The sequence below is a fragment of the Pezoporus flaviventris genome, unplaced genomic scaffold (genome assembly GCF_033815535.1).
Source record: "Pezoporus flaviventris isolate CSIRO_AGI_PZ_B2104156 unplaced genomic scaffold, CSIRO_AGI_Pfla_v1 ptg000057l, whole genome shotgun sequence".
Taxonomy (NCBI): domain Eukaryota; kingdom Metazoa; phylum Chordata; class Aves; order Psittaciformes; family Psittacidae; genus Pezoporus; species Pezoporus flaviventris.
Window position 1 is genome coordinate 420810 of NW_026892605.1, and position 22184 is coordinate 442993.

The 22184-nt window shown below is 36.1% G+C and overlaps 1 protein-coding gene across 2 annotated transcripts in view; it reads left to right on the plus strand.

The window, feature by feature from the left end:
• LOC133277500 (cAMP-specific 3',5'-cyclic phosphodiesterase 4D) overlaps window positions 1-22184 on the plus strand; it is a 280131-nt gene that overhangs the window by 111064 nt on the left and 146883 nt on the right. The window contains exon 1 of one of the 2 annotated variants that reach the window (XM_061469350.1): window positions 11708-12132. The exons of the other annotated variant lie outside the window; for it this stretch is intronic. Coding sequence (XP_061325334.1) covers window positions 12068-12132 — 65 coding nt within the window. The 5' untranslated portion in view covers window positions 11708-12067. Of the gene's footprint in view, window positions 1-11707; window positions 12133-22184 lie in introns of those variants that run through there. 2 annotated transcript variants of the gene reach the window in all.

Consider the following 22184-nt stretch of genomic DNA (forward strand, 5'->3'; position numbering starts at 1 on the left):
CATGCAGGGGCTCCTGTATTAAAAGAAATACACATATCCTCAGATAATGGACATGAATCATAGAATCCTTTATGAAGTACAAAACTGAGGACTCAAATAATGATTTCAGTAACTATGGCTTTTAAATGGATTTCTCATTTGAGTTAAAAGAATGGTTTTTTGTTTCTAAGTCAGTTATTCTCTTTTTCTAGATAGTTAAACATTTATTAAAGATTAGAAAACTTCTTGAGTCTTTATTGTGCTTAGTATCTGAGAAAGAATATTGGCAGAATTAGTGGTGTTTTAATCTCTTTCTGTGTAAACCTTTTCAGAAGAAATATTTCTGCCCAGTGCTTTCTCCAAAATGACAACTTTTTGAACCATCTGGCCAAGGATCGTAAAGCAAGTAATCAGTAGAGGGCTTGAGTTGGAAGCCATTATACTAGAAGGAAAAATAGTGCAGTTGCAACCATGTGTTCCAATGCACTCTTCAGAGGACTTTCTTTTGGCAAGAAAGATAACTAAGCTTCAAATTATCATAAAGTTATTAAATTCATTTACACTGCTAAGTACAATTAAAAATAAACATTGAAGAAGTCAGTTTTTCAACTGCCATCAGTGCAATATGTATTAGACTGAGAACTTTTTAGGTAAAACATCCTAGTAGCTCATGCTTATCTTTGCAAGAATGGCATCCTAACCGAGAAATGTTTTACATGCCAAGACCTTTCTTCAGCTGTAAAAGGCAAAAGTGAATCATTTATTTGTGTTTGTGTTCAAAATAACAGAACATGATGGAAACAAGAGGGCAAAGAAATCTTAGCCCTTTTTTCTCTTCTTAAATGTCACCTTATCCGGGTGTTGATCAGCTGGACATGGCTTCACAGGACTGAATTTATTAAATATATACAAGTTGCTAAAACTGCAGAAATAAATTTCAACATTTTATAACTTCATATTCCAGAGACAGAAATATGCTTCTTGCTGTGATTTGTAAAACTGGCAGTATATTTTGAATATTAGCTCAAGTTAGAAGAGTTATGAAATATGTGCCTGTGAGCATGGAACTTTTTAAAGGATATTATTACAGCCAGTATTTAGTGCCAGTAGTAGCTTTTAATGTTTGCAATATCAAATATAACACAGTTTTCTGAACTGTTTATGAATATCAGAGAAAAAACTTCTCTATTAAAATATTTTTATCTAAGTATTTATGAATTTTTCCATGGATGAATCAATTATTTTTCATGTAAACTTTCACATATTCTTAGAGAAGTTTCTTTTTTGTGGTACTTTCATGGGTAATTTAAGGTGGGAATTAGAAGTCAGAAGGCTCTTTGCAGCCGTTATGCTTTAGTTTTTAACCTTCCCTTGGACATGTAACAGAACCCAAACAAACCACCTTTCAAAGTTACATGTAAAATGCTGACAGTAGAATGAAAAGGCTGACTCTGGTTTTTCTAGGTTTCATGCTAACACACTGAAATACAGCCCAGATGGTCTCTAGAGCAACCAGTAGTGAGCACATTGGTTATGTGTGATACTTCAGTAATTTCAAATAGTAACTGCTGCAATTAAGACTTATCTTTAGTGTAATTTTCTATGAAATTACTGAATATACCTTTGCAATACAGCATACTATAAACCTCTATTGGCACAAGGTCATTATTTATAAAAAGCAAGTAAATTACTCCTTGCATAACTGTTTCTTAATTTCTTGAATAGTCTCAAATTTCAGGCATGTGCAAAACAGACTCAAGGTGTGGCACAGTCATGTTCTTCCAAGAACTACATGATTTCTGTCAGAAATATGATGCAATTGTAAACATGCAACTTCAGCTGTGTTTGGAGTCACTCTAAATGTAAATAATGTAACTCTGCATATACTGAAATAGCAAAATCTCTGTGACCACAGCAAGACAAGGATTTTACTGGCGCTTATCCAAAACAGAAGTTTTAAGTTTTTGTTCTCTAGCCACTGTCAAACATGTCTGGTCTGTGGCCATTCTAGGAAGAGCATGTTTTGAGGAGTAGTTTAAAAAAGAAGGTTGAGGGTTTATGAAATTTGATGGGATCTTTTTACCTGCACACAGAGTCTGCATGAAAAGCAAAAAATGCTTGAGAAAAAAGCAAAAATCCGTTACTGAAACAGTCTTTTTTGCCAGACTGAAGGCAGCTGTTTAACAAACTAATAGATACAGTGGAGATGAAAATGTCTTAGAGCAAAGAAAACTGAATTTAGGTAGAAAATACAAATTTCATATAAAAAGGAGCCATATGTAGGAGCATACAAATAGAATTAGACTGTTGAAGTAGTGAGCCACAAAGACATAGCAGTCTTTTTGTGTAGGAAGTGGTGGTAATAGTCAAGTCTGGTGAGGAACAGGTAGTAAGGGTCTGATCATGTTTTAGGACTCTGGACAGAATAATTCTTGGAAATATTACCTGAGTGAAAGTAATGAAACTCAGTTATAGCAAATTTTATATATATATATATATATATATATATTTAGCAACATTTGGCCAAAATGAAGGATCAAGGCTGAAAACATTTTAGGACAGCATGAGTAAGTGAGAGTGCTATCAATGTTGCAGAAAACCCTATGCTATAATGCTCATTTAAAGCTCAGGTTTAACATTTTGCTTGTACAGGGATATCAGAAAATGGTATGAGAAGCCTGACTAGGTAAAATGAGGCAAGAATTTGATACAGAAGGCTACAAAATGGCTCCTCAACATAAATCTGGTGATTAAAACTATATAAGAATAGATTTAAGAGAGTGGATAAGAAGATGTCAAAGACAGAGGTCTATGGAATTAGCTTCAGAGATGATAAAGGGTAAAACTGAGAGGAGAAAATAAGAGCTAGGTTGGGGCAGCAGAGTTGAAATACAAGAAGAGAGGATGCTGAGTGTGAAAGAAGTCTTAAGAGTCAGGGAGTAGCTTCTGGCTTCAAAATCAGTCAGAGCTCAAGGAGAATGAAAAAAAAACCAACAAAGAAATTTGGCCAAGATTTGAAGCATTGATTGATATAAGAGAAATTAATACTGAAAATCTGTGAAGTTTATACCCACCCAATTATAGCTGTTTAGAGGACAAGACTCATAATTGACATTTTTAACTTTTCTGCTTTACAACTGAGACATAATTTATTTTACAACAGGTAACAATCAGGACCACATAGCTCTTCTTATAAGGAATGTGTAAATCTAACCTTTCTAAAAAGCTTTCATGCTATTTGAAAAAGCATATTCCTCTAAAGGAAAATTTATTTATAGGAAAAGTTACTTTCAATGAGTTGTTTGATATATAAGAGTGGAAAGTTTCGTATGTCTTCAAAGAAGTGACTATTTAATATTTAGGGTTTATTCTGTTTGAGAAAGTGGTATTTTAAAAAGATACCAAGTTGAAAGGCGCCTAGTTATCTGTATTTTTTTAGAGGTACTGTTTCGCACAAAAAGGAATGTCTAGGCCTCTTTGTCAATTTCAACTGCTTTCCCTGATCGCTGGAAATTACCTGAAGTAGTACATCAGTAGGGGACTGGCAAACATGTCAATCACAGAAGGGAAATGAACAGGTAGGACTTTCCATTCCAATTTCACATTGATTTTTTTTTTATTTCTTTTGATTTTATTATTTTTTATTAAATTAATTTTATTAAATTATTTTTTATGAAATGTGGTGCTGTAAGAAAGATTTGATGCTTTTCCTCTTTTTCTAATTAAAGATTCTTTCTTCTGCATTTAACACAGCAGCAAACAACTAGAAGGAAGTTAGCTGGATTGAATTCAATGGTTAAAAATAGAGATAGCTTTGCTAATCAACTGCTGAAGGAGAGCATAAAGAAAAGAGAATAGCTTGAGTTGCTATATTAGAAAGCTGTCATTAGAGTATGTGAAAGGAAAACACTAGGTAAGTGTTAAGTAAAACTTTGCTGGTTTCAGAATTGCTGTCGGACATGTAAATATGCTTCTTATTAAAAAAAACATATAATTTGTTGAGCTATGACACACAAAGTATCTGTTTCACCCACAGAAGGGCGAAGAGGAAAGATGCAGATTGTCCATGTCCAGTATTGCATTGTGTTGGTAATACTGACATGCTTGCGTGCAATTTATGCAATTTATACATCCATAACAACATAAAGTTTCTGACTGTTGCTATCTCTAGTGGTATTTAACAGTCACTGTAGCTATTGGTTTGAGATTCATTCTGAAACATGCTTTTCTTATATCTGGTATGTTGTCAATCTAAAAGGAGAAATTCAAACAGATAAAAATGAAATAAAGAGTTAAGACAAAACTAATAAATTAGCCCTAAACTGGGGAATAATTCAGAATGAGTGAACATGAGAACACATTCTATCTCCCCTTCCAGATATCTGGGTATTCAGAAGTTATTCTTACATAAGTTTTATCTGGTAGGCATAGCTGATACACTGTCTATTCCTTTGATCTCTTTACTTTTCTCCTGTCTGAGAAGGAAGAAGAGATCAGAAGTGTAGCTTTTTTTAATCACGGTAGTTACTACATTAGTTATGGACTGGAGAGGTGATGTCTTGACAGTGTTCATCTGTGTTCACTTGGACACAATCCAAGTATGATGCTAGGCTAAATATGAAAATGTTTTCAAATTTACATTTCTATAAAAGCAGTTCAGCTAGTACAAGAGAATGATGAGGAAAAAAATCACATTATAGAAGCTTGTAGTTTTTAGTCTGGTACCATAAGAGATATCAAATACATCTTGCATAGCCCATAATTTAGTTTTCTAATATGAAACAGGCAGGAAGACATATTCCACAGAAAAACAGACAGCTGTGAGGAGCAGTTTCTCTCAATCTTAAAATAGATGTCTGAATCATGGAAATAGACTACCCTAACAAGTATCTACTAGAGTGGTCTATTGTAGGAGCCTAGCTGATCAGTTTAAATCAGCAATCAACCTTCCAACAGCTCAAAGCTAGTGACAAAACTCTTTTCGTAGCATGCCCTGTTTAGCTCTCAGTGAATAATTCATGGCAAGTAATGTACTCTCAATTTAACCTTCATTTGTGCTCATAGAATGTTGTCTAGTAAGTTGCCGCATTTTTATACACATAGCTTTTCTCTTTTAATTACAGTTTTGTGTTAAAAATGAAGCAAATTTCATACTTCTGAGTGCTCATATAAAATGCTTGATTTTTCTTTCTTCTCCCTGTACCAGCTAGATGAAGTTTATTGAGTTTTTCATACCTCAAAACCAAACAGGAGGTAAAAAAAAGAGAATTTTATACAAACACAAGTGGATTTTTTGAAACACAAATGCCCTGGAGATGTAGTTCCTCTTCATGACAGGGATGGTAGCATAGTGAATAATATAGATTTAATTTTACTTACTCATTTTTTTCTGAAGGACTTAAAATTATGGATGATGTCATTCTCCCAAACAAGAGTCTTATCTGTGTCTGACTTATTTGGGTCATGGTGCAATACCTGTGGATGCCAAGTTTCCAGTGAAGAACATGACGATATCCACTCTCTGGTTTTGTAGGGAGCTGTACCATTACAATGATGCAAATACACGCTCAAGATTTGTTCTCATACAGGCCTTCTGATAGTAAAGGTTGATTGCTTCACTGCTTCCAAAAAGACAAAAGCGTTAATGAAACATACTCAACATACTCATTTTAGACTATGTATGGCTGGAGAATACAGTTTTGCTATTAATGATAGATTTTTGTCCATGTTTTATAATACAAACCATATATTTATAGTTTTATATACATATACGTGTACATATAAATATATATATACACATATATACATATATATATACATATATATATACATATATATATATATATATATATATAAAGACAGACATGGCTGAGTATCTGGAAGGATTTTTTATGTCTTATTTACCAGCCCAATACACTATGTAGCCTTAGCTCAGCTCAAGTCCAAAGTCTTCCGGTGGGGTGGTATTCATTTTTAGGCTATTCACTGTTACCCAGTATTAGTCCAACATTATCAGGTACCTTTTAGTCTATCCTTAATGCTAGATGTAACCACAGACCACATCCATAGCTGATATCAAGAGCTGTCACTGTTTGCCAAGAATATAATTTTGTCAGAAAAAAAACATTCTCCTACTCACAAAAATTACTCCTTTATATTTGTTTTTGAATCTTTAGCAATGAAGCTTTACACAGGTACTAGGTCTAATGTGATAAAGCTTTATTTCTGCAACTAAGTTTATGTGGACCAGCAACTGTCAGTTAGTACTGCATTTGCTAACCCCTAACTGCATAACTGACCAAATCAAGGGAAAACTGGTCCAGAATAAAGGCAGAAGGACATGTATGAAGCCCAGCATTTATCAAGAACCTGGCTTTGCTATGTGAGGGAGTGGGGCACTGTAAGGCCTCTCTCTGATACATTCCTTGTTTGCTGCTCATGGTACAGCTTGTGCAGCAGCACCTGACATTTTCAAAGGGGCAGTAAGACTGAGTATCATCAGAAAAAGCACTTCAGAATAGGGTATCCTCACATAAGGCCCTCTTTGCCATGCAACTTATGAGGAGTTTTTCGTGCTTGAGACTGGGTAAAGCCTCTGTAGAGCACACTGTAACTTTATTTACACTGTAATCACTGAGCAAATAAACCATATTTATTCATAAGTCAGGTAGCTTGATCCAGGCAGCTAAATGTAGATGAATATAGAAAGGAAACAGTAATGGAATATGTTGTATTTCTTCTGTGCCCTTTGGTTTGCTTTTTTACATTCTTGATAATTCTAGACTATAATTGTTATTATATTTTTGCAGTTATTTTACTTTATACAGTTATGTGTGCCTTTTTCCTCTTTGATAAAGTCACTCCTGGCAAAAGGGAATATGCTGTTACCTAGAAATAAACATCAGAGTTTAACTGACTGGCATTCCCCCAACACCCTACAAAATATTTTTAAAATAATTTCCTACTGTGTGCAGTGGCAAAATCAAATCGTCTGCTGGGTCAAAAATTTCCTTCTCTAATTCATGGGCATAATGCTTGTTACTGAAAGATGTCTCTGCTGAACCTACACCTGCATTAACTAGTTCTTAAACCCATGCAGGTGAGATAAGAACATTGTGTTAATCTTTTCTGTCCTTCAGTCTTGTGCAGTACAGGATGTAAGAGGATAAACTAGTGCTGTGGATGAACTAGGATGAACTGAGCAACTCACAGTTTAGCAAAATGAAATGGTATGGTGTTTAGCTGTGGGAAAATGTTTCCTGTTGTGGAGTATGTGCTTCTACAGATTGGAAAGGTTGGGTTTGCATCTCAGTGGATATTCTTTGCATATGGAAAACTATATTTCATATAGTCAACTAGCAAGCATATATGAAGACAATAAAAATACAAAGTGTGCACAAGACCAGATGCAACAGTAGCTAAACAATGCCAGGGATAATCCTGAGTGAATGAGCCCAACTCAGGTTTTTAGAGATACTTTAATAATCCAATCTGGAATAAATTAATGATGAAACTAAGATTGCATATGAAGAAGCAGCAGCCTCTTGTATACCTTTCATTTGCTACTGTGCATTCCAAGCAACATACTTAAGAGCCCAGTCATTCTTGACATGTTAAGGCTTGATGTTAGGCTTCCAGGATTCTGTTTCTGTTCTTACATTGCCAGTGTCCCTGTGTGTCCTAAAGCAATGCATATTTGCTAGAAATTCCTGAATTTTTCACCCCAGTAAACAAGTGGTAGCAGCTGTTGCAGGTTTAACTTTCAGTGTTAAACTCAAGTCTTACCAGACTACAGGGACTTTTCACTTTGTCTTAAAAAGGAAGATGGTGAATCTTTCTTCAGCTTGCATACAGCAACAATAACCTGGCATACATTGCCCTTTGACGTCCAGGGGCTTTTCAAGCACCATGATCGGTATTATTCCTGTTTTACTAACAAGGAGACCAGTATGAATGAGTATGAATACTCAGAATGCTTAAGCAAATTTTCCATACTCTCAAGACAAAGATGTTCTCAAGAATGGAATAGAACAGACAGTTCTGCACCTCTTTGCCTAAGCCATACTTTTACTTCATTTTAATTTTCAATTTTGTGTAATGTAACACTTGTTTAATTAAATTAGTTACTAATTTGAAGGTAACTAACATCTTCAATGTGGGTTGAATCCTGCACACATTTTGATATTTGTGTTTTAATTACTTCTATATCTTTTCTTCATTAAACAGCTTAACCATACAGCCAAAACCTCAGTTGATGCATATACGCAGATAAAAAAATATTGTTGTGTTTCTTGCTCCTTTTTATCATTAGGGTATTTAGCATTACTGAATGGCTTAATCTTTTAGTATTTTCATGAATTTAAAATCTTTTCTTCTTCATTTTCATTATGCAGTCAACACTTGTCTTAACTATGATGGCATACTAATAAAAGCTGTGTTTGAGAGCCTTTATTCCTTCAGCCCGAAAAAGAAAAGATTCCAAAAAGGAAAAGAAATACAATATTTATGAAGTTACAGAATGACATGTGAAAATCAGATGCCACAGATGTCTGTTGCACATCTCAAATAAATGTTTGTATTCATGTACTATCTATATTGTATGTGCATCTATGAAGCCATGTACACAGGTAGTGTACAATAATGAATATGCTTATATTATCTTTTTTGATAGGACTTAGATATATATCTGTGCATAATTTTCATCTTTTCATTTTGGATTTAATAATATAAAATGCAGTAGCTATCACTCATAAAATATTTTTCTGGGGAAAAAGAATGTTTCCAATTAACAGAGATACATTTTCATCTTCTGATATGTAAATTACCTCTTATAATGATGTTGGATCTGATACTGTGATTTATTCTGTCTTTGAGATGTTTCATTTACTTCTCTTGTTGATGACTTCTTAAGGGCTATTTAAATGATTGCTTGATATCATAATTTTCCATTGCTATCAGAGTGGAATGACCACTTCACACTTTATTCTCTTTATTTCTCTTAATTTCTCCCCTTTTAATTCCTCAAGTTATGAGAAATTGAGAGTTTACATTATCTGACTCTATACCAAGACCTGGGGCCTAAAATAAATACTGCGTCATCTTCCATGAGCACAGTGGACTGGTATGCTCTTATCTTTATTTAAATCTTAGATAAAACTGCCGTTGATACTAATGGTAGCACGGCAGGTTTTCCTATGAATTAAAAGCTACTGCTAACTGCCAAAGTTCATCTAATACTTTCCCCAGAAACTTTTCTAGAAAAGGTTTGTCCTTCCCATACTATCAAATCCCTAGGTTCCCTCAAAAAAAAATTTTCCTACTAGTAGAGCTGAGAAATCACTGACAAATGGTTTTTGCTTTGCACATGGCTTGCAAGATACCAATCCAGATGAAAAATTAAGGGTTGTTTTGATTGCTTATTGTTTCTCCTTTTTATGCCTCATTTTCTCAAACTGTCCTTTCTTTTTTTAGCTTCACCAATGTAAAATTTTGAATTTCACATAAAACTAACATTCCCTGGACAACTATTAAGCTCTCTCTCCCTCCTTTTGGAGGAAGCCTGTGTTTCTAAGGTTGCTGAGGACTGGCTCTGATTTGACTGATTGGAATATGGCTACAATACTGCAGTCATCTTGTCGCTAATTAACGCATATTTCATAATAGCAACCGAAGCTGACAGGCACTTGGAGGGCAGGGTTTTATTTCTAAGGAGCTGGTAAAGAAGACGAAAAAGGAAAGCATTTTTAGCAGTAAGTGTTAGTATCTACCCCTGTTCGTGATTTGCATCTCCAGGAGACTTTTTTTCTGAATCTGCCTTGAAAGACATCACCTTAATTACATAAGAACCTGTAATGCTAATTTAATGCTAATATTTATTATATAGAATACAGTATATTTATATTTATATAGAATACTTATATTTCTAGTTATATTGCTGGTAACTACATGTAAGAGGCAGCATCTGGACTGATATGTTTTTGAGAACAAACTGTTCTCAGGATTGAGATATTTACCATGCCATACAGTAGATGTCTCAATCCTGAGATATTTACTGTCTGGCACAGCAGAAGTAGTACTTGAACATTCCAGTCCACCATGTTATTGTGAAACCACTTAGTCAAAAGCTTTATTTTCTTTCACTTTGTGTTCCTTCATTGGTATGGGAATAGTGTTCATATTTATGCATAATAATTAATCCAGCAATCTTTAATAAAAAACCTTTAAAATGGCCAGCTATTCTGTAATAGACCAGTACCTCTATTTCATATGATTTTGGGTTTTTTTACATGACCTATTCCATCTGTTTAAGGAATAAAGATGTTTCACAACATGGTGCCTGATTTATGTTTACTCCTACAGACGTGTGACCTGCACAGTGACAGATCCAACTGTTACCAGAGGTCCCATGACTGTATGACACTTTGAGCTAAATTTACCACAGATGCTTTTTCCACTCTTGGAGGTTAACTTCTATAGTTCCACAGGACTCTTACAAAAGGTCCTGCATTAACCACTAGGTGATATTTGGAGATAGGTGCCAGGAAACACAAAGAACAGAATACTTAGCAAGAAACCTTATTAACATTCCTGTGGAGCACTTTATATTCAGATGGCAGACACAAGCCTCCAGGGTAGTTAGGATATTTCCTGTTGATACGCAATGTAGTTGGTAATGCATTTTATTGTACAGTTATAAAGTGCAAAGGTTCTAGAGAGCTTTACACAATTTATGCTCATTCTTATTTGGGTGGGTTTTTTTATATTTTAACACATAGAATATTTATCATGTTTTCCTTCCTTTTGTCAAGTCTATATAAATTTTATAAATACAATTTTTGTGCTTGCTTTCATTATAAACCTAGTTGCACTACCATCAAAAGAAATATACAGCAACACTTGTAAAGACTGTACAAAGGAATGGCTATTATGCATGTAACCACTTGTTGAGCAGTAACTTTGCTCTTTTAATTTAAAAAACAATTCTAACAGTTCATAGAAAATTCAAAATGTATAATTTAAATGGTATATTCACTATCCATTTCTCTGCATTTTTTTCCTCTTCTACTGCTGTAATTGCCAAATATGCTTACACTAATATTTCCTAAAGGGAATAAACTCTCAAAGCTTTTATAAGTTTTTTGATTAAAAAAAAAAATACATTTTTTTGCTAGAAATTAAATGCAAGTTTGCTTGTAATGTATAAATTATTAATGTATTTATTGTAACAGGAAAAGATCTCTTTCTGAATTACAGAGGACGTCATGTTAGAGTACTTTAGCTGAGGTATTTTTTCCTTCAGTGATTTATAACAATAACTGTCTGTATGTGTTCAACAGTCAACAAGGAATTTTATTTTTAACTTCCCCACAGTATTTTGAATGTCTTTCAGACAGGGAATATGTTCTGTTTTGTGAAGTTAGATAATAGTACTTATTCACAGTATTTAGGCAGGGATCAAGAGGAAAAAGAAAAAAAAAAAAAAAAGAAGAATTACGTTTCTAGGTAAGACTTTTAATTAACTTGGAATGAAAGATCCTTTCTTTACTCCACAGAGACTAATTTATCTAGCATGTCTCTAAGTGGAAATTCCCTGCAAACTCACTAATGTTACTGTAGCTTACATTCATCCTTCCCTTTCATTTATTACGCATCAGTATTGTTCTTTTGTTTTTAAAAAAAAAAAAAAGAGGGGAAAAAAAAAAAAAGAAGGGGAGCTTGACCTTTAAACCTGTTATCACACTGCAAGAAAGAGATAGAGACTCTTTTCAGCTGCCTTCACTCCCATGTGACCTGCAGGGAGAATAGATTCAAAATAGACTAGTTCCTCCCAGGGCAATACAAGACAGAGGAGAAAAGCACTGTCATTTCCGAACAGCACAGAGCTAGAGTAAAGTCAGCGTGAAAAAGGAAGGAGTTGCAGTGTGCTGGAATTCTTCCTTCACAACCTGGATTATTACAGGAGACGGACTTCAAGGGGTTTAAAAAGCAGAGGATTTTAAAAATTTGTTCAAAATGGAGTACTTTGAGAAAAAGCTTTCTCAGGACAACTGATGTTTGACTTCTAGAACTACTGAAGGAGTTTTTCAAAATGAGCATTGTTATGAAGCCAAGATCCCGATCTACCAGCTCCTTAAGGACTACCGACACAATGTGGTAACGCGTTTGGTTTGTTTCTTTCAAACTCCCCTTCCTATTATGACACAAAGGCATGTCCCAAGAAAGTCACAGGGTTTAATTTTGACTTAGATTTTGCATGGCTATTACAGATGTTCAGCTGCTGAGTTTCACAACTAATAGTAAGGAAAAAAAAAGATCAGCTTTTCCTTGTGCAACACTGGCGTAGCATTCTTTAAATGAGAACTCATTACATACATTTTTTTAACCCATTACACACATTTTTCCCATTCACCAGTCAGGTTCAGTCCTTGCACTTACAGGTACCTTTATCTTCAGTATTTATTTCAGGAGCAAAGTTGTAATATAAAGCTTCTAGTTCTAGAGGCTGGAGGGTAAAATGAAGCTATAGTTTGTGTGAGCTATTTTGGGATACTTACATGTAGTTTTGCTGCATAAATAGACTGACTGTTAGAGATGAGTGTCCGGGGAGGAGACAGACTTTATAGTAGCATGTGTAAGACTGTGCTGTGCAATGCTTCATGCATTCCCCTCCTCTCAGAGGCTCAGAGGAATAGAAGCAGTCTGTATTAGTAACTTGTGCATATGATTTTCTTGCAGATTTTTTTTCAGTTAGCAGTCAGCAAAGTTTTGTCTCTAGATTAATTATTTTTTCTTGTGTGAACTTAATGCTTTATATAGCTTAAAAGGCACCAACATGACAGGTTTCTATTAGGTATTCAAAATAAATTCCCTCTTCTCTTTTCATGTCTCCCACATTTTTTTCCTCTGTGTTTTCAACAAAACCACCATCATTTTAATAAACACGTAATAGACTAATTGTTCAGGGCTATATTTAACTGGTATAAAATGATGTATTTTAAAATATAGCCTTTGCTTAGAAATGAATGGCTTCTGTGTTACTGTGGTATAGACTAGTAACTAAGGACGCTCCTTTGTGAGGAAATACATCAAGTTAATTGAACATTTGCCTATTAAAAAGTTCATGTTTCAAATAGTCCTGGTTCTGAATTAAAGCCCTGTCAGTACTACCATTAAAGCTGTTGTTAATTTTTTCCAGTTACCTTTACTAACACCATTTTGTAGTATAAGAAAATAACTGCACTACTCAAGCTAAAGAGTAGTCCCACTTGCTCTCAGAAACCACTAAGACTTTTGCTGAAATAACTGCACTAAGTAGTGGCTCTCTATGTTTTTTAAAATATAATAAAGTAATACCATGTCAGTGTAATATATATTGCTAAAGTGTTACAATCTGCAGGGTGTCTCCGAGATAGTGAGCTACATACCTTAATAACTACGTATAACTGTGCAAATAAATCAGTATCTTTCTGATTAAGTCTTCTGACTTTCAGTTATTTCTTTTATTACTGCTTCCACTGATACTTGCAAGGAAAAAGAAATAATTTCAAAGAAAAAAATCCTCATAGACTGTATGTGCATGCTGATTGACTACCAAGCATTCTGTTTAAAATACCTGCCTGCCTCCCTTTCATTGCTGGTGCATTTCGTCATAATGTTGATGTGATAGGTGAGAATGCCTGTTTTGCTAATCATGAATTGAGAGTCTTCTGCCACCATGACATTTGCAGACGCTACCTGAGGCTGGAGGTGGCTCCTGGGGAGATCCTTGGGGGCTGACTAGACTAGGTACATGTTGTTCTCCAGAGGCAGATAGCAAAGCCAGGCAAGCCCTGCCCCAGCCAGACGCCAGAGAAAACTGGAGTGCAGAGGGAGGAGAGAAAGGGAGGGAGCCGGTGGCTGTCCTGTATGAGCTCAGCTTCTGCTGCCTCGGGCGAGGTGGAAGCTCAGGCCAGCCCATCCTACTGACGCTGCCCAACAGAGCAACCGTTTACGTTGGGGCTGAGGAGGACTGGTTTCCAAATCTGGAATGATTTTGATAGGTGTTCTTAACCAGCAGACTCAGGACTCTGTATGTTTGTCCCAGTCTTGTCTCAGTTTGTCCCAGTTTGTCTCAGTGCTGCTCAGTGCGGTTCTGTGGGACAGGATAGCAACACTGCAGTCTCACAGCAGTATTAGCACCAAAATGTGTAGGAACGTGATGAAGTCAGGAGCACTGATGGATGTTCAGGATGTTCAGGGAGAGATACTGCTTGTAATTCTCCTTTCTTTATCTGTTAACCCAGATATCTTGTTGTGTTTTGGAGGAGTAGGAGTAACTGGGAGGAAGGAGAAGATGGGAGAATGTGAGAAAATTCTCAAGAATTTTTTCTCACAGAGCTCGTGAGAGAGCACAGGGTACTCTCTTGAGTAACTCAAGAGTAACTCCCTTACTTGAGTGAGAGGCTTGTACTGAAGTATGGATATAATTCATACAATTCTTCCAAGAGTTGGAGAGAAAAGGTCCCAGGATGTCCTTGCAGTGTAGTTTCCCGTGGGAACAAAGTTCCCATGAAGAACGGAAACAAGGCTCCCAATACATGGAGACATCTGAGAGGATGGGAGAGGCTTAAGGCAAAGAAACCTCTACTCTCAGTTCCCTGAGCAGTAACTTCAGGGTACGTGGTGTAAGCATGATAGTCTTTTCAATACCAGTATTATAAAGCATCCAAAAGGTATCACCTGCTGGTAGTGTGCAGGAATTCACCAGCTGGCTTTGAGGAGGTGCGGGTGAGCCCATGCTGTGCTGGTGCTTCCCCTTGCAAAATTGTCTTAGTCGGGTCTGGCTGCTGCTGCTTAGCATAACAATAGGTAGGGCCTGTAGGCAAACCTCTTTCTGATGCACTTTGCAATATTTTTCCTGACAGTTATAGTGACTGAAGTAAAAGCAGATGGTTGTTATTTATGCAAAATAAAAGGGTGACTTATTTAAGGATTACTACCTGTTACATTAATGCTGCTCATTTCTGCCACTCATTCCTACGCATTCCTTAAATTCAGAATGTGATTGTGAAGTGTGATTGTGAATGAGAACATTTCTGGGGAATAGTCTGGAAGGGATAAATGATGGTACAGAATTTTCAGTGAAGATAATTGATTTGTCTAGTTATTCGTAAGAAGAAATAACAAGGTAGTAACAAGGTAGTAACAAGGAAACCTACTGAAAGGTGAAACCTTAGCTGAGACAGGAATATGTGCATTTCAGTGTCTCCAATTCCTTGACTGTCACTGGACCGTAGAGCAGCAGTGTTCCACAGAACATGTCGTATTTCTGTTGTGTTGGTTTGGTTTTGTTTGTTTCGGTTTGGTTTTTTTTTATTTTATTTTGTTTTTTGCCTTCTGTAATGAAAGGAAAATTTGAACGTACGGAAAAAACGCTGTTTTGGAGGAAGTTTAGGTGGAGAATTGTTGGCAAGTAGAGCCATCAGCCAGGGTTGTTGGACAACAGGTTACTGGCTGTAAAAGGAGTAGCTGATCAGATTCTAGATATCTTTGTTTTTTCACGGTACAGATAATTAGCCCAAAGAACTAATAAGCCTCAGGACCACAGTCAGCTTTTTGCCACAGTTCCTGCTGCGTGCCCTGTCTAGAGTTGATAGTTATCTGTTTACTTTGTGGGTTGGTCTTCTTATGTCTTTACTTATATTTTGTAACATATGCCAATTCAGGCTTTCCTGTTTTTTGGAACTTAGGGTTGGCTGATCTGCAAATGGCACATCCTAGTCTCCCCAGTGCCCTAAGAGCAAAGGCCTTCAGTGGTTCAGATTATGGTATTCTGTAGACCAATGCACCTGTTCTTATTTAATTCCAGCAGTGGGTTATATCCCTTGCCTGGGATATCGTGAAGTTTAGTAGATTGGAAATTGCTGAAGGATGTTGTCAAGTACGACTTTCGCAGTATGTAACACATTTATAGGTAAGGGGAACAAAACTGATCTATTTGATTAACTTTTCATGACTGTTCCCTTCATATGTAGATCAAAATACAGCTGCTAAATAAAGCATTTATTGAAAGAAGAGAAGAAAATGCTTGTGGCTTAACATCAGTAGATAGTGTTGTTCTGCGGCAGAAAAGGTAGGACAGAAGGATGAGATGAGATCCAACTGTGCTAACCTAACATAACTGCACTGGTTTCCTGACTTAACACTACCACAAAGTAGAAGTCTGCCATGAGGGTGACGCAAATTTTTGATGCCGATATCTGCAAGGAGGTAGCTGTGGCTACTTCACACTGCCATCCCAAAACAGTTCCTTGGTTAATTGCTTGGTGCTATCAAGCATATTGCCAGTGTAAAGATGATATATGTAATAAATGCTATTGAATGAGTCATATACCTATCAGTTAATGGCATCACAGCTGTATTTGAAGTATCTGCTGACTTTCAGACTTAGAATCCCAGTGCAGGGTAGATCATGAACAAAACCAGCTTGTTCTTTGAAGGAATCTTTATCTACAGGGCAGAGAACAGCATGTAAATATTACTGTGAATAGTATTAACAGCATTCATACCACTTTTTATTCCTGTACTGCATTAATCTTTTTTCCTCTCCAGTATTAATATTGTCTGTGGGAGGCAAGTGCCTGTTGTCAGTGCTGGCAGTATTACCTGTCCCCTGTTGCTGTAGCTTATGAGACTATTCTTGAACAAAAGAAGGTTGTATCCTCACATAATTTCCAATTACCCTTTTAATAGTTGGAGATGCTGAATACAGTCCATTGGGAAAGTTCTGTGAAGGCTGCACAGTGTGCAGACTCATGAAGACACTGAAGTAGCAAACAGCACATGTATGATTGGGGGGATTCTGAATGCTGAACAAAGCCTGCAAGTTAGAGATGACCTTTCGTCCATGAAGTCTGACTTTGTTGTAATTCATATGTGACTTCATTTAGCAAAAGAGGCTTTCATAAGAGGTGTGGGCCGTAAATCACGATGACCATAGAAATTCAAGGTGGTATGTATGCTTTTATTTGCTCTGCCAGTGTTAGTGATACTGATAAAGCCTGTATAGTCAACATTACACTACTTACCAGAGTGTGATATATTAAACAGTGCTCTTTTTACAAAATGAAATGGGAACAAATGTTCTTTTATCTAGTGAATTAAGGGTAGAGTTCGAGGTGATCAAATATTGTATTTTCTAACAAGACATGTCCTACTGGCCCTGACCAATGGCCTGCTTAACCTAGGATTCTGTCTTCATCTTCAGCAACAGGAAAAAATGAAAGCCTGTTCAATTTCTGCGGTCCATTTCCATCATATTGACCAGCATCTACTAGTGTCATAGTGTTAGATGGTTCAGCTTTGCCTGTTCCCTCCGAAGTCCATCTAAGGACCTGTTGCCTGTGATTTGTCTAGTCTCTTCTTTTAATTTGATGATTCTGTCTTCTCCCACAGGCTTCTGAGAACCATTTTACGTAGGAAAGCACTTTCTTCATGGATGTACTGCTGGTTTCAACAAGTGTCTCTTAGTTCTGTCACTGTGGGGTTTGCTGAAAGATTCTGCATTCACTTTATCCACCAGCTTCATGATTTTGTAGAGCTTGGTCATAACCTCCTCAGACTTTTCCTATAGCAACTGAAAATTTTAGCCTCCTTAGATTTTCCTAAATAGGCTTCTGCCCCATCCCTTGATCATTTTACCTGTTGTTCATTGGATTTCCTCAAACACTACTGTGTTCTTGCAATATATAGACCAAACAGTATCCATTACTTACAACATGGACACACTAAGGTTTTTATACAGTAGTAAAATTACACCTGCTTTTTTTCTCAGTACCTTCCTTGGTGATGCCCGGTATACTGCTAGTTTTTTTGACTTCCATTTCAAGTTGAGTCAGCAATTTCAGAGAAGTTTTACTATTTTTTCTGGCCTAAACAGTCTTTTGGCATAGTCTTATCTCTGCAATATTTTTTTTTGGAGAGTATTAATTAGACTTGCAAACATTAAATCCAAGTACTTTAACATGAGTGTGATAGGAAATGCTGTCTTAAAATAATCAGTGTTTCTTTAAATAAACAAAAATATTGCAAACCATGCCAAACAGGACAAATGGCAAATTTTGACTCAGGAAAAGGGTACTTCCTCAGAGACATTCTCTTTCAAGCTGTATTCAGAAAAACATACGTTGTTCCCCCTCCTCCACCACGTGCAAGCACACAGTGTATTTCTCTGCCCCTCACTTTAGTGTTCAAATGATCTTCTCCAAATTTTCCTGAAGATATAATCTTGTCTTTAAAGCACAATTTATTCTCACACCTCCCTGTGCAAATCTGTAGATTATCTTGTTATGGACAAAGTTCCATTCAAATGTAACTGGACACTGAGGGCAGTGGAGACAAGGCACTTCAGTGTCTATCCCAAGCATAACATAAGCAAGAAGGGCAGCAAGCTTCATGGGGAGCTCAGCTTTAAGGACTAAAAGCCCATTTACAGCTTATTCAACTGAGGACAGGAGGTAACCCAAATCTGGATCACTGTTGAAATGCCTTGATCGAAATCCTCTCCCTTTATTCCCTTCCCTTATCTTGGCTGAAATGTTCCTTTATGGTTTTTTTTTCCAAGATGAGAGGCACCATTCTTCTGACACAATTTCCTGAGCACAATTACAGTGTAAGGCACAACAGACAGAATTCAGCTCACCTAAGGACAGATGTCTGCCATACCTTAGGTAGTAACCTCTGGCTGTCAGTGGAGAGAATTTCTTTCTGGGTATGACTTACATCACATATTTGAGATGGCTGTCTTAGGAGGAGATGTGCTTTTGAGGTCACTGAACTTACCAACAAAAGCTCCACTGTTTATTAACAATACATAATATATATAAATTTACATATAAATGGAATCTAACTTGTAAATGGGCACCTGCAGTGTGCACATTTAATCAGATTAATTCATTCTAATGCAACTAACTTAGCTTATGCGGAATACATACTTTAATATTTTATAATATGAGAATATTAATACAAAGCAAAGGCAGTCCAGTACAGAATATAATGTTTTAAAACACAACAGCAAGAACAAACTAACTGCTTAGGCTGAATGTAATATTAAAAGAAACTTTTGGTCAGTTGACACACATGAAGTCACTAAACAGTGATGTCATCATTATCATTCTAATGACAGCACAAATGACTCAACTTTATTACTGAGATTCCCACAAGATTTCAGCTACTGTGGGTTTTAATTCAGACTAATAGGCACTAGAACATTACAAAAAGTGTAAGTAGATTTCTAACCTCCTCTAGTTGTTGTCATTGGTGATATTTTGAAGATGTGTGTGTGACTTAAATAAGTGCATGACATGGGCATAGCATGAAATGATCTTTTAAATGTTTTTCATCGAAAATTAGGAAACATTTTCAAACTTGTTATGTGTGAAAAGGTAGAACATTGCTCAGCTTTAGAAACTAAATGGCAGAAACTGATTTTGCTTATGACCTCAGTTTTGAAGATTCAAGAAGCACAGAGGAACTCATTACTTATATTTGTTTCTTGTCCATTTCATTTGCTAGTTTTATAACAGCACCTCATGGTGCTGTTTTAAAAACTCAGAACCTCAAGTACTAAGTCAAAATACATTCCTGTATAGATAATTAAGGAAGAAGTTTCCCCTTCTATGAAAATGTTAAGCATTTAAAAAAAAAAAGGGAGATTACTTGAGAAGTATGCATAACTGTCTTTTATTTTGTCAGAGACTTCAAATTCTGCAAAGATCAGTTGAAAAATCTCTTTTCAGTAGTTTTATTATGCTTTAGTTCAATTTAATAATTTAAAATTATTTTTCCAATTAAATATTTGAAGAAAAATCATGTTAGACTAGGAAAAAAGGGTTTATTTTGATGAAGAAAGTTTTGATAATTCTGAAATTTATCCATAATAATAATAATAGTAATAATTTGTGTGTGAGAAAGAAGTTTTAGTTTTGGTGAAATTGTATTTTTTAATTATCAATATTTTGAAAAAATTCCCACATGTAATTGTGTAAGACATAACATGTACACATAACAAGTTTCAAAGAAAGTTCACGGATCCTACATAGGTACAGTGCAAGAGCATCCTTCTTAGAGCTTTATATTCATAATTATCTTTATAGTCTCAGAAAAGTCTGTAGTTAGCTTGTGAGCAGTGCTGTCATTTGACATGTGATGTTTCCTTGACTTAGCCAACATCTGTTTTCCTTTTATCATACCTCTGTACATTTGCCTTACTATCTAGGGCCTGATTCCACAGCTAGTTTACTTTTACTTCTCCTCGTTTTTCTTTTGCATTTTTTGTGTTCTCCTTATTTGCCTTTAAATCTTCATTTCCAGTAGAGTTTGAAATAGCCTTCCTCATTTGAATGTCATGAAAATTTGCCCCTGTGAGACTGCAACAAATCTGTTATTTTCATAACGTTAACTTCATTTCATTGGGAAAAAAAATCACTAGGTTTCAGTTTTTGCCTTCAAAACATCCAGATATAAAATGCGTGAAACTGAGCAATCACATAATTGTGTTACTGCAGCTTTCATCTTCTACAGGTCTGATATCCTTATTGCTGTATCACAAATCCGGGGCTATAGGGATGCTGGGGGATGTACTATTGATTAGGGACTGTAGTGATAGGACAAGGGTTAACAGGTTCAAACTCAAACAGGGGAAGTTTAGATTGGGTATAAGGAGGAAATTCTTTCCTGTGAGGGTGGTGAGGCACTGGAATAGGTTGCCCAGGGAGGTTGTGATTGTTCCATCCCTGGCAGTGTTCAAGACCAGGTTGGACGAGGCCTTGGGTGATATGATTTAGTGTGAGGTGTCCCTGCCTATGGCAGGAGGGTTGGAACTAGATGATCTTAAGGTCCTTTCCAACCCTAACTATTCTATGATTCTATTATTTTCGACTTGGCATAGATCTAGTAATTTTTACATAAATGAATCACTTACAGTCATGAAATTCTCAGCTACTACATTTAAAAGACAATGATGATAGAAAAAGTTACAAATTTGTTTCAAAGTTTCAGAAATTAAAAGATGAGAAAAAGATCTGCTATCTGTTTTTTAAAGAGCTGTGTAGTCAACAGAGGAAACAGTATAGGCCTGGACGGCTGTTCAGAAAATCAGGAGTGACATCCTAAGACACACCAGTGCTCCCAGTTTCCTCTGAGCTCTCTCCCTAGGGACTGTTAGGGAGCCTCTCCATGTTCAGACATCTGTGCAAATCTGTGCTGTAAATCTTCCCAGAGTGATCTATAAACAAATGGGGTTTTCAAGTTTTGCCAAGTGACGTTGGCAACTTTTTTAAAAACAAAACCCATCATTTTGTTTTGTATATTTACTTCTTATTCTGGATTCATGTGTATATTTATTTTTCATGCTTTGCATAAAGATGTTAGGGTAATAGCCTTTATCTGCTGGGGTTGCAAGTACGTAGGAAAAAGGAAATATGAAGGAAGGACGTCTGCCTGAAATGCCATTCCACAAATGCTAGATAGATCTCTTCCAATTCCTGTGTATATTTTTTCATCATTTTCAGTCTGGTAAGTCTGAAGCTGTGTAAAAGAATTGTAGGCAGGTATAGCCCCATTTTGTATTCAGAAATATGATGAAATAAATGTGCATGTTTAAAAATTAGCAGGTCTTCTCTTACAGTAAGATTGGAAGACCACTACTTAAGCTAGCTCTGACAGAGTCAATAATGGTAAAGTGGAGCATGTTCACTTATGACAAATGAAAATTTGCAACAAATGAAGATGCAAAGTCGCAAAAGAGCAAAGGTAAGATCAGTATATCTGCTGATAGCTATTCTGGTTATACTCATCAGCAGACATTTTTCAGGAGTAGAGGCCTTATTAGTCCCTTATTACTGTTATTGCACAATATTTTGGCTACTGAAAAGAAACACACAAAGTTACCCTAAAAAGGTCAGTAATGGAAAGGGAAAAAAAGCCCGCTGTACATTCTTTTGGACTGTAAATTGAACTAAGGCCCTGGAGAGATCCCTTGCTGATTCCAAAGTCCCAAGTCTTTACCCATTTCCATTGTAACACAAGTTTTCTTCTAAGCATGTTCAGTGATGTGAAAGCAATTGAAAATATACAAGGGACTGCTCCACTTGAACATGCTTCTGTAAAGTACATCTTGAAATTAGTTGGTAGCTAGGCAGCTAGGCTGAAAGGAACATTAAGGGAGA